Below are 12,261 nucleotides of genomic sequence, written 5' to 3' on the forward strand. Positions count from 1 at the left end.
GGTGATAAACTAATATTTTTTTTATGGGGCCTTAACTATAGAAGATTGGTGAAAAATGATGTACCCCCTATTCTAAAAAGGGGGAGGGCACAGATTGTCGCCCATGGAGTCCAAAAACAAAAATTGTTACATATCTCAATGAAAATGACGTCATAAATGTTTACTAATATGCTTTTAAGAACCACTCGACTGTTCAGGCCTTAATCAGGGCGCATCTACAGATGTCCGAAAAGAGTGCACGGTGTGGGATTCGAGAGACAACACCCTATGGTGAGAGATTTTTGTCTTCTAGACACCCGGATCTAGATGCCCAGATAGGTGTAGGGGAATCCTGGGGACAAACTTAAAAAAGAGGCGATGAAATGTAATGTATCAAGTAGAGCCTATAATACTATTTACTAGACCTAGATACTTAATTATCCAAAACCTATGTAAGCCTATAAAAATAAACACACTCACGAATCACAGTATGTAAAGTTCAAATAACACTTTTTATTAGGCGTGCAGCTCAATCAAATATCACATTTTAATGAAAATGTACAATAATATTGTGTCATATTATGAAACTATCCAAGTTTGTTATTACCATGGTGACATCGTATTTTTTAAAAATCAGACAGTGAAATATGTACACGAGAAGTTACAGTATACCTACAACAATATTTAAACTTTAGGTAGACGATGTTTATCTTTGGTTGATGACCTTTTGACCTCCAGAATTCTGCAGTACGAGATTTTCGAGTCGAGTCGAGACGGCCCGAGTGGAGTTTCATGCAAAATGTTTCGTACGGAAAAAAAAATCGCGGTGGGCTGAGGTGGGTGTTTTTACATTCATTTCTTCCATTCAGACAGTAATGATAATGAATAATACTGAATATTTATTTATAAAAAATTAATGAGGAAATTTTCAAATGTGAAATAAATCTAAAATCAAGCCATTTTGTCAGCAAGACTTTATGTATCTTTTTACATATTCTTGGGAGCCAAGCCATATATTGCCAGTCAGCATAGCATTTACAATAGTTAGCTTATATTTTGGTCATCTTCCTTTCTTCCATAAATGACTATATTTCTGTTCAGTGAAGTCATCGTCAATGTCATCCTCTACTGTTTTCTTTGTCTTTGGTTGGTATTGTTGCATCCTTGCTTTTCTCTCCTCAGCATCCATCATATTAACATCTAGCGGTAGCTGTGAATATCAAGATGAAATAATGAATATCAAATTGTTTGTGTTATTGGAGGAATTACACCACATTCACACAACAGAAAATGCAATATCTATCAGGAATTTCTGTTCCGATGTCAACCCAGCAGTGGCGTTTCTTTAAACATTTTTTAAGGGGGGGGGGGTAGGGGTGGGGAGTAACTGGGAAGCAAGTATTTTTGGGGATGTGCCCCTACACACTTCCTGGATACGCCACTGCAACCAGATTCATCACATTCTCACATGACTAAATAAAACATTTCATAAAAGTTGGTACAATTAATATGCAGACGGTGAAGATACAGGGGAGGGGGTTGTGAACACCTGCCACAAAAAACCACCAGTCTCACCCCCTACCCCACTAAAAATGTCCAAAGCAAAAAATAATGCTCAAGTACTTATTAATCACATCATACAGTATAATAATAGAATATTGGATTTTATATAGCTTCCAATATGGCCTCTAAGCGCTTAACATTATTACCCGGTCACTAAATCAAGCACATATGGAACACATACTTAGCTCCCTGGGGAGAATTCCATAACTTTCACAGCTGTAATCAGCACATTTTCTGGTTGGACCTACCAGGTACCCACTTGAACTTCTGGGTGGAGAGAGACAACAGTAGGTAAAGTGATTTGCCCAAGGATACAAGCAAAATGCACAGCTAGGGATTGAACCTCCCACCTTTGAACAGCTGTGTCAAAAACCGCTCAACCTTATTCTGCAACCTAGCACCCCCTCACATAATTATCGAGCCCCAACTCCACCTTTGCGTCCCTATCAGCCCCAACCCCATTTCAAGAGTCCTTGATACCCATAGCTACATTTTCTCCAAAAAATACTTGTGAACATTTTTTCACTGTCTGATTTCTTTATAAGACAGAACAGAGACCTTTAATATTTTTCTTGGTTCATGATAGTTGATGTGATATGTGGATCCATCCGTGTTGACTACTAATGTTGGGTACATCCGTGCATACACCTTCCTGTTGGTCTTAGCAATGCTTGCTCTGTTCGAGTTTAATCGACTCTGAACTTGAGAAAGCATTGCACTACGTTGGCTGAAGTATCGGTACAAGATGACATTTGTATTCATCTTGAGCCTATGAAAAAAAAAAACCATACCAGTAATTAATTACAGTATATACTCTACAGAGTAAATTTGATAGCTTCAGAACAAATTGAGCAACTGGTTGGGCTGAGGAGGTACACCATTTTTATGACTGACACACTTAGATAGTTATGAAAATCTCTCCAACTTAAATGCAATTTTTTCTTCTCATTTTTTAAATTTTTACAAAATTTTAGTACAGTAATAGGGCAGAAAAATGGCAGACTGCCCCCCCCCCCCATTGTGTTGTGGCTCCTCTGTACTGTAAACTATACTACCTAGGTCTAGGCCTAGTCCAGGCCTCTACCCATACTGTGTAAAATTTGTTAATTGTGTGGCGGATACCTAAAAAATCGGCTCAAATTTACTCGGAAAATCGCTAGGGAAATAGGTGCACGGAATCGAAATTGCTTCATAATGACATTCATATTAAGATTTGCCTTATTTTCGGCAAAATTTGCACAGAAATCGGTCCTTATTTTCCGAAATGTGCGGACAGATTTCTAGGCCACATTTTTGCGAGGAGGATACATTTCCTGTGCAGGCCTTGCCCTTATACAGTCTGTGCCTCTACTAGCTAGCAACGCCCTATTCAATTTTATTACTAGGCCTAGCTAGCTTTCGATCATAAATAATGATGTTCTTCAGGATCATTATTGGGTCGATTTCCACAAGGAGGTATGCAGGGTCCTATTATGTTATGTGTCATGATGATGGATTCATGGCGGCCTAGCGCCTTCTAACTAAATAGGCTAGGCCTAGGCCTGACGTGTTGTTGGCCTCCTATGCCTACCATAGGTAGATAGTTTAGTCAGCCTCTCCTGGCGGACTAGCCTCTCTCTAGCAGGGCCTGATAGGTAGGCGCTACCTAGGGCCCCTAGATAGGTAGCGCCTACCTTACTAGGCTAGGCTAGGGCCAGACTCCTAGGCCTAGCCATGAAAGTCCAAATCACACTCATTTTAAAAACAATCGTTACAACTAATATATAATGTTTTTACACATATATCGGAAAACACTTTTACAAGTTTACAAACCTAATAAAAACATATATTTTGTTAGGCTGAGGCTATCGGCACTGCCGCAGTGCGAAAAAAAGCTGCTGTTTTCTATCGGCACTGCCGCAGTGCCAAAAAGCTGCTGTTTTCTATCGGCACTGCCGCAGTGCCGAAAAGCTGCTGTTTTCTATCGGCACTGCCACAGTGCGAAAAAAGCTGTTATTTTCTATCGGCATTATAGCCGCAGTGCGAAAAAAGCTCCGATTTTCTATCGGCACTGCCGCAGTGCCAAAACACTAAATAAAATTATGAATTATGAATTATACCAATGTCATCTATTGATAAAAACATCGATTCGATTAATTAACAGCAGCTTTTCGCACTGTGGCAGTGCCGATAGAAAACAGCAACTTGTTGACACTGCGGCAGTGCCGATAGAAAACAGCAGCTTTTTTTCCGCACTGCGGCAGTGCCGATAGCCACTACCATTTTGGCTAACCGCTTCTATTTTATTTTATTTGCTATCAACATGCTGATGACCCGATGACCCAACATGTGAGCAGCAAGGATTGCCAAAATATAGGCTATTCAATTTATCAAAAGTGAAGAAAATCACACTTGGCTAAAATCTACAGGAAATATAATAATTATTATTTTTGTAAAATGTTTACTACTAAAATTAAATAAAGTGACCAACATGAAATATTTTGGTCTAGGCCTATTTTATTGTTTTATATAATTTTTAAAATTTTTTGACACGTTTGGCACGTTACACTCACGATTCAAATTGCAGTCACATGTTTTGTAGTCAGGTGACTAAAAATTTCGTGAGACGTAGGTGCCCGCTGTCAGATTTTGTTTTGTGTTAAAACGACAGTAGACATAATTCCCCACATATGTTCCGGTAAAAATGACTAAACTGATGCAGTACATACAGGTATTTCATGTTTCCTCTTACTTTTATAAATATTTAAGTAGGCCCTAGGCCTAGGCCTACTTTCAGGCATCTGTTGTTAAAAAGCAGCAATGCCAAATCATATAAGCTTAGCCCGGCCTAGGTAGGAGGCCCTAGGCTAGGCCTAGATAACCTAGGCCGAATATCCCCTAGGCCTACATGGTGAGGTAAGCCTAGCCTAGGCCTGGTCTAGCCGGGTGCGTACCTTTGGTCCGAAGGGTCTTTGGACAGAAGGTCCATTGGTCCGAATGCCCGTTGGTCCAAAATTGTCTTTTTTTCCAGGAATGCAGGTTATATACAGCAGTAAAACGATTCCTTACACTTACAATTTATTTATGGATTTAATTAAGAAAGATCACTTTTCGAAAACAATATTCCCAAATATTTTCCCTAACAACATGTAATAAGGCCAAGTTAAAAAAAAAAAAAAATACTATTACTAGTTTTGTCACCTGCCGCATCCATTTCGCTGCCTTACAGTACCATTTCATTAAAAAATATATATATTTCCTTTTTTTTTGCGAAATGTTCGAAAATCTGGCTAACTCACATCAGTATTAGTAAAATTCCTCTGTCGATCAATTGTAACAACTACTACTAGGGCCTAGTCTAGGCCTAGTACTACTACTACTAGCCTCTCCTTAATCAGTAGATCGTAATTTATTTTAGTTTCATTTATTTTATTTTTGGGGTATGAATATTTTGAGAGGCAGCCGGCCTTGCCTACCTTCAGTAAGAGATTCAATATCGGTCTATAGGTACATACTGATAATACTGTATATCATGTATTATGCCATCCATATGTAAAAAAATACAAATATTGTATAGGCCTCAGCCTACCAATAGGCCCTACTCCTCCCAAACTGTAAAGTAAGACCTGTTTGGGTAATATCCTCCATGCAAAACTTAGGCCTAGAAATCTGTCCTCGCATTTTAGGAAAGAAGGGAAATTTTAGAATTTAGGCTGAAAATCGTTAGGAAAATAGGTGCTCAGAATTGTAACTACTGCATAATACATTGGTTATATATACATTTTTGGCACTACTTATGGTGTCGGATACGACGCGGTATGACCCGTGTCCCACAATTTAAATTTTATTATTAGTAGACTATTTACTGTACCTATAAAATTGATTAAATAAACCTCCTGGACCACTTTCGAGACATTTTGAACGACACCTAATGATGCCCACAGGCCACCCTAACATATTTTCCCCCTATAACTTTATTTTACCTTGCTCCTGAATTGCCTCCCTACCCCCCCCCCTCAGATTTCATAAGCTAGTGCCGCCGCTGGTTGCCTTATACAGGGCATATGTGGTATCTTGGTTTAGCCTTTTTTTTTTTTTAATACTGTACTCAGCCGAAATTCAGTATGAAAAACGTGTTTCAAAGAAATGTACGTAAATTCAATCAATAGATTTTGTTTTATCAATCACTGTTCATAAAAAACGGACATTTCACTGAATATTGCAACTGTGACACTTGTACTTTACTCAGCGCGCCCTCCACTAACCGGCCAGGGACCTCCCTGAGCTTGCATTGAAGGCGGTGCCTCACGATGATTTGCGATTGAAACTGTTCCCATTAGGTTTGACAGTTCGGTATTTATTGTTTTAATGGTTTGAATAAAATATACATAGTAAATATATTTTGTGCGTGGCGCTAATATTTTAAGCGTGGTGCAATTTCGTTTTTTTCGCCCAAGCATGGTTTTCCTGCTACGCTTAAGTATAGCTTAAATTGTTGATTTTTAACTGTAAGAGACTTTTTTTAAACCTTGTTCGGCGAACCTGCTGGCTGCCAATTATGGTGATTTCAAATGAAATGAAATTATATTTTTGACCAATTAGTGCACCAGTCGCCAGGAAAAAATGGAAATTTCAGGAATAAAAAAAAAGTTTTTCTTTATTTTTATTACTCCCGTCGCTGCCTTAAAATTTCCAAAAAATAGTATATTTCTATTCCTAGTTATATAAATGTAATGCATATAACCATCCAATTACTACACTGATTACATTCGCCAATAAAATTTCATTTTTATAATCTCCTCCATCTCTATGTTTTTGGCAAAATTTTTCCTGAATAAAAACACAAAATGTTAGTTTTATTTTTCTTCTAATACCCTCCTCTGACGATATACAAATGTAAGTTCACGAAACAAGGTATAAAAAATGTTTTCAAGTATGTTCACACAAATATACATATATCATCTTTTGTTGTTCTTCCCCAGGACAACAGGAGCTGCTGATATCTTACAGTAAAAGAACTACTGTATATAGCTACTGTTCTGTTGTGCAATAATATAATAAATCATGGCAAAAGTTTTCCAAATCATATTCATTCTTTCGACATTGGTGAAGTTAATCAATGCAAAGAGAGCTTCAAATTTAACAGTCAGGCCAACTGAACTAGCTATTGTGGTTGGGAACAATGATTCTTTCAGCTTGCAGAGTAAAGTGCCACTTAGTGAGCCTGTTACTATCAATCTTTATAGTACACATCCTGGTATAGCAACAGTAGAAGACGAAGTAAGTGATCTTGTTTTTTTTTTTATGTCTTACAGTATATTTTACTTTATTTTTTTTTATATTGCTTGTAATAATAATAATAATAATTGTCAATTTATATAGCGCATAATGTTAAATACCTATGCGCTTTACAGCATGGAGTAGGATAAATTATTAAAAGTTTACCTAAAAAAAAATGAATAAAAACGATAACAACAATAAATATAAGATTACTATGTTAACATATAAATAATTTGAAAAAAATAGAATTTTATTTAATTTTTTTTAAATCTATCTAATTGTTAAATATTTATTTTCTTGGTCTTATTACCTTACCTTTTCTCCTTTTTTTCCCCATGTATTTTTTCCCTTTTACCTTTATTTTCTTTCATACTACTTACGACCTGTCTCTCTTATCCTTTACTTCTCTGTAATTTCTTTCTTAACCTTTTCTTTCCCTACCATCTTTTCCTCCTTTTATTTTTCTACCTCTTTTCATGTTTTAACTTTCCTCTTCCTTTTCTTACCTTATATTTTCCTTTTCTTTCCTTTCCACATTTCTTTTTGAATTCTTTCCTTTTTCTTTCTTTACCATTTCCTTTTTTTTTTCTTTAACTTTTTGTTTTCATTCTTTTTCTTTTCTTGCCCTCCTCATTTTATTTCTTGTCCTTTTCTTTCTTTCCCTTTTGTCGACTTTCTTTTTCTTTTCCTTTCTTTACCTTTTCATTTTCTTTCTTTTTCTTTCTTTACCCTTTTGTTTCCTTTCTTCTCATTTCATTACTTTTTAGTTTTCTTTCTTTTTCTTTTCCTTTCTTACCCATTTTGGTTTCTTTCTTTTTCTTTTCTTTCTTTCCCTTTCGTTTTCTTTCTCTTTTTTTTCCTTTCTTTACCTTTTCGTTTTCTTTCTTTTTCTTTTTTTTTCTCTACCTTCCCCTCCCTTCTTTTCTTTCTTTCCCTTTCGTTTTCTTTCTTTTTTTTCCCCTTTTTTCCTTCTTTGTTCTTTCGTTTTTTTTTTTTCTAGTTTATCATACTTTTCATTATCTTTCTTTTCCTTTTTCCTTTTCATGTACTTCATTTTCCATTGTTCTTAATTGCTTTCATTTCCTTTCTTTCCTTCCCATTGCTGTCTACTTCCTTATAGTCCAGGAAACTTTGGTTGGTTGTTTTTTTTTTGCTATATTTTTTAAAAATTGGATATGATGTAGAGTAGACATAGATAAATCAAAAAAGTATGTGCAACATTTTTTTTTTCATACGTAAGGGGGATTGCCAGCCGTTTCAAAATGGCCGCCATATTTTCCTAAAATTGTCACTAATAATATTGTAAATTTATGTCATTAAAATGCAGTATTCAATTGGAAATCCACTCATAACAATGACAGCAACAGTTAACTAAATATTGTACACATTTTTGAGCTATTAAAATTTGAAATGGCTGCCATTTTCCATTATATTAGCTTTTTAGCATACATATTAATATAATAATAAACCTACATAGTTGCCTAGCACCGTCGAACGTTGCATTTGCAGATGGTCCATCGGCCAGATGGATTAACAAGGACGACCAAATGGCCAAAGTCATAAAATACGCGGGAGTAATACGCCACCAACGATGGAAATAAAACAGGCCCCAGTTCAGTTTGCCGTCGCATTTTTTCAACGTTTTCAGTGTAAGATAGCATAATAGAAGACCACTGAAATCAAGGTAAATTGTATCGTTATAAGTTAGCATAAAATATAAACATCTAAAATATATCCACACATATTCTCCTATCGTCTGTACAAATCGAAGGGCACAAGCCAAGCCTAACTTAGTAACGTCCTGGTTAGTAGCATGCCGTTTCCACTTTTGCTACTCAATTTATACTTTTTGATGTTTTGATCTATCATACCAAACATATAAATTTAAATAACAAATTGATTATATTTTTATATAAAATAAATGTGTTACCATGTTATACCTGAGGAGAAAGAATGTGTCAACGGCAAACGTTGCCTGCCATAATATCACGAAATAGAACTTCGGTAATAAAGTGGTCAATACGTAAGTGATATTATCTAAACAGTAAGTAAAGATAACAATTAAATATAATTTTGTATAAATACACCGATTATGAATATGCTATGTGTATTAGAAATCCTGTCTCTTATACACATCTAGATGTGTATATGGCAACCCCCCTTACGTATGAAAAAAAAAATGTTGCACATACTTTTTTGATTTATCAATGTCTACTCTACATCATATCCAATTTTTAAAAAATATAGCAAAAAAAAATGCAACCTCTGATATTGCTAAATTTCGGACTAGACTATTACCTCTTCTTATTAATTACCTTTTTATTTCCTTCTGCTAATGTTCATTGTCCTAATATTTTGAACACTGTAATCAGAAATCAGTTGTTTGTATTCATTCATTTAATTCATATTAAACAACTTTTTGATAATGTTTATGTTGATCTGTCCTGAGGTCAGAGTCAGTGAGTTCTATTCACAAGACCTGTTATGGTTTCGATGTGAAAGGAGAAATAAAGAGCTGAGCAACAGTTTGTTTATTTTGGCCTATGATCTCTTTTTATTGTCATTTATCACTTTTAAATTGTTCATATGCGATGAAAATAAGTCATGTATGTAGCTCTCAAATATTGAATAAAAAAAATCATGGAGTTCGATTTACAGTATTTCTAAACTTTCTAATATTGTGTTTATATGTAATTGAGGATTTGTGCAATTACTTTCGTCTTGTTTTTGTTTTTGTTTTTTTTTTTTTTAATTTTGTTGGTAACTGTTGTTCTGTAATAACTCAAAAAATATAGTATATACGGCGGTATATATATATTTTTTTATATGTAGTAACTGTCTAGTTTTGTGTATTGTACTTTATGTACTTTTTAACCATATTGTCATATTTCAAGCCTTGAATTTGAAATTTGAAAATTTGAAACCATAATAAAAAATACTATATCAAGCATTTGTATTTTCACTTGGAAATCATAATATTCAGAATCTCTCTTTTAGTTATTTACACTTTTTTTCTTGTATTTTTTTGTGTTTTGTTTTGCATATTGATGGTAACTGTTGTTCTGTAATACAGTTGAACTTGCCTAAAGTCAAATCCAAAAAGGCTTTGAAAAATTGTTTGACTCTAGATAAAATTGGACTTACAAATCATTAATTAATGAAAAACACAATAATTTGGCATAAATTAAATAAGATCAGCTTAGAAGATATTCGAGTTACAGTAGGCAAAGTTGACTTTCGGCAAGTTTAACTGTAACTCAAAAAATATATATATATTATGCTGTACAACATACAGTATATTTTATTTTATAGTAACTTGGCAAAATGTTTTTGTTTTGTGTATTGTATTTACATGCTTTTTAACCATGTTGAAAAAAATATATATCAGCATTTGTACTTTCACTTGGAGATCATATTCAGAATTTCTCTTTAGTTATTTTTTTTAATATTACTGTATTTTTTTTTAATTCTACACTAGGCTCTTCTAAATGACACCACTAAAGTTTTTGTCGAAATTCAATCTTTTGAAGTAGGCAGAACCGACATTGTGATGAACACATCTTCATGGGAGATTGGAAGGTTTGTTTTTATTAAGTTATCATTATCATCATCATGATCGTCATCATATATATGATCATCTTCATCATGAAATCATCAAGGACCATCATTATTATCATCATTATCATTATCAACCTTATTATAATTTTCATCATCATTAGCATCTTCATCATATTCCTTGACAAAGAGTATTGGTTTCCATTCAAGCCCTGTTTTTGAAACAAGGAAAACAATTTTATCCAACAATACATTTCATAATATATCTGGTACCTACAGGATGTCTGAAAATTTGTATTATTAATTAGGAATAAAGAAAATTATTATAGTGGCAGTTGGTGTGGACCAGTGTCGACCTCATTCTTACATTCCATTTAATAAAACTAATGACAGTTACAGAATGACGAGGAGGTGGGTCTTTTAATATAATTCTACCAAACTTTCCATCGACGGTACTCACTGTCCAACTGGATTATTTTATAATTTATTAGCCTGTCCATATCTACAGTGTCTTAATATATTTCCTCTCTGCACACTAAACAATAGCTTGAAGCAAGAAAAATGGTAGAATTCAAGAATACATGACACCATTTTTATACATGATCATCATTATCATCATCATGATCACCATTAATAACGACACGACAATGACCTACCATCGCATCGTTTATATTCTTCAACACTGAGCGCATTTTTATTGTGTCGTCGTGTCATTATTATGTCTGGTGTAAATGTTGCTTAAAAGGTTATCTCATTATTTTTCCCCCTTACAGTTTGGATTCTACTTTCCTGCGAGTTTCAGTGATTCATAGTGATGTCTTATCTGTTTTGATCATTGTTGTTGGATGGATCTACTTTGTGGCATGGTCTGTGTCATTTTATCCACAGGTTATTCTTAATTTTCAGAGAAAAAGGTTAGTAAACAGCAATAAGAAATATAGGGTAAAGAAGAACATGCTAAAATCTTGCAGAAAAGAAAACACTCCCAAATTCAGTTAAAACTTTGAGTAACTCATTTAAAAGGACACAAACGAAGAAAACGCTTTTAGCGGTACTGCAGTGTTGATAGTAATTGTTATTGTCGTGGTGGAATAGACATTAATTGGATCAACACTACAGTACCCGCTGCTTACTTGGACTCGAATTCAGCCGTGGCCATCAGGCGCAAGCTCGGTGGTCTAGAGTTAGGATGCTAGGCTAGTGATCGTGGGTTCGAGTCCCACCCGAGAACAACTTGCAATTTTTTTTTCGCAATTGTTTTCAAACGTACTGAGTATTCAGTACATTTCCACGTCAGGTAGAGCAAAATTACACCTATACATGATTCTCCTGACGCAAAATCCAGTTATTGTCTATTCCACCACGACAATAACAATTACTATCAAAACGCTTTTTCCCTACAAATGTCTCCGGGGAGATTTGTGATGCGTCCGACTGTCACTTGGATTGGTTGTGCACTTTTTCCAGCCCTTCATTTATTACGCTTCTGCTGGCTTACAGATTTTGAGCTTTGAAAAATCCTGAAATTGATTATAAATCAGCCAAGTTGAGGTCTATGTAAATATTTACTGCGTTATTGATTCTTGTTAAGTTATAATGCTGTTATAGAAGCTGAATCAATTGTTGACGAGTTCTGTTATCCAGACATGTTGGCAACCATGATATTAATGTTGTCTAGCAAATATTGCCAAATTGTTTATCCATAATTTATGAGGTGCCATCTGTTCACTTATTATTTAGCAAAAAATGACATGGTTTTTTTTACGTTATATATTTTTATATATTATATAATATTTTATATAATATATAATTTTTTATATAATATATAATATTTTATATAATATATAATTTTTTATATAATATATAAAAAATTATATATTATATAATATTTATATAATATATAAT

General features: G+C 34.3%; 2 protein-coding genes across 4 annotated transcripts in view; one reads left to right on the forward strand and one right to left on the reverse strand.

Moving 5' to 3' along the window:
- Window positions 1-472: 472 nt before the first annotated feature.
- Window positions 473-3,910, reverse strand: LOC117102425 (39S ribosomal protein L55, mitochondrial-like). 2 transcript variants are annotated; one of them, XM_033242680.1, is made up of 4 exons: window positions 3,824-3,910; window positions 3,355-3,375; window positions 2,101-2,311; window positions 473-1,189 (listed from the first exon to the last, which is right to left on the reverse strand). In XM_033242680.1, the coding sequence occupies exons 1-4, from the start codon at window positions 3,868-3,870 to the stop codon at window positions 1,040-1,042; spliced, it is 429 nt and encodes a 142-aa protein (XP_033098571.1). In that variant the 5' UTR covers window positions 3,871-3,910; the 3' UTR covers window positions 473-1,039. The 2 variants fall into 2 exon arrangements, with proteins under 2 accessions (XP_033098571.1, XP_033098572.1); XM_033242681.1 differs by lacking the exon at window positions 3,355-3,375 and having other exon boundaries at window positions 2,101-2,317; window positions 3,811-3,905.
- Window positions 3,911-4,113: 203 nt separating this feature from the next.
- LOC117102424 (cystinosin-like) overlaps window positions 4,114-12,261 on the forward strand; it is a 19,098-nt gene continuing 10,950 nt past the window's right edge. The window contains exons 1-4 of one of the 2 annotated variants that reach the window (XM_033242678.1): window positions 4,114-4,252; window positions 6,504-6,801; window positions 10,280-10,380; window positions 11,130-11,270. In XM_033242678.1, the coding sequence (XP_033098569.1) occupies window positions 6,586-6,801; window positions 10,280-10,380; window positions 11,130-11,270 (458 nt within the window). In that variant the 5' untranslated portion in view covers window positions 4,114-4,252; window positions 6,504-6,585. Of the gene's footprint in view, window positions 4,253-6,500; window positions 6,802-10,279; window positions 10,381-11,129; window positions 11,271-12,261 lie in introns of both variants that reach the window. The other variant, XM_033242679.1, reaches the window with a different exon arrangement.

Source organism: Anneissia japonica, unplaced genomic scaffold (assembly GCF_011630105.1).
Source record: "Anneissia japonica isolate Jap-2015-1 unplaced genomic scaffold, ASM1163010v1 scaffold287763_len296007_cov137, whole genome shotgun sequence".
In the NCBI taxonomy this organism is placed as follows: Eukaryota; Metazoa; Echinodermata; class Crinoidea; order Comatulida; family Comatulidae; genus Anneissia; species Anneissia japonica.

Bases quoted from the DNA above. Each gene is read 5' to 3' on its own strand.
- LOC117102425 (XM_033242680.1), bottom strand. From the start codon at position 3,870: ATGTTGGGTCATCGGGTCATCAGCATGTTGATAGCAAATAAAATAAA. The intron at 3,376-3,823 runs ATAGAAGCGGTT...GCCTCAGCCTAA, and splicing joins TTGATAGCAAATAAAATAAA to CAAAATATATGTTTTTATTA. The intron at 1,190-2,100 runs GTCTCTGTTCTG...TGATATTCACAG, and splicing joins AACCAAGAAAAATATTAAAG to CTACCGCTAGATGTTAATAT.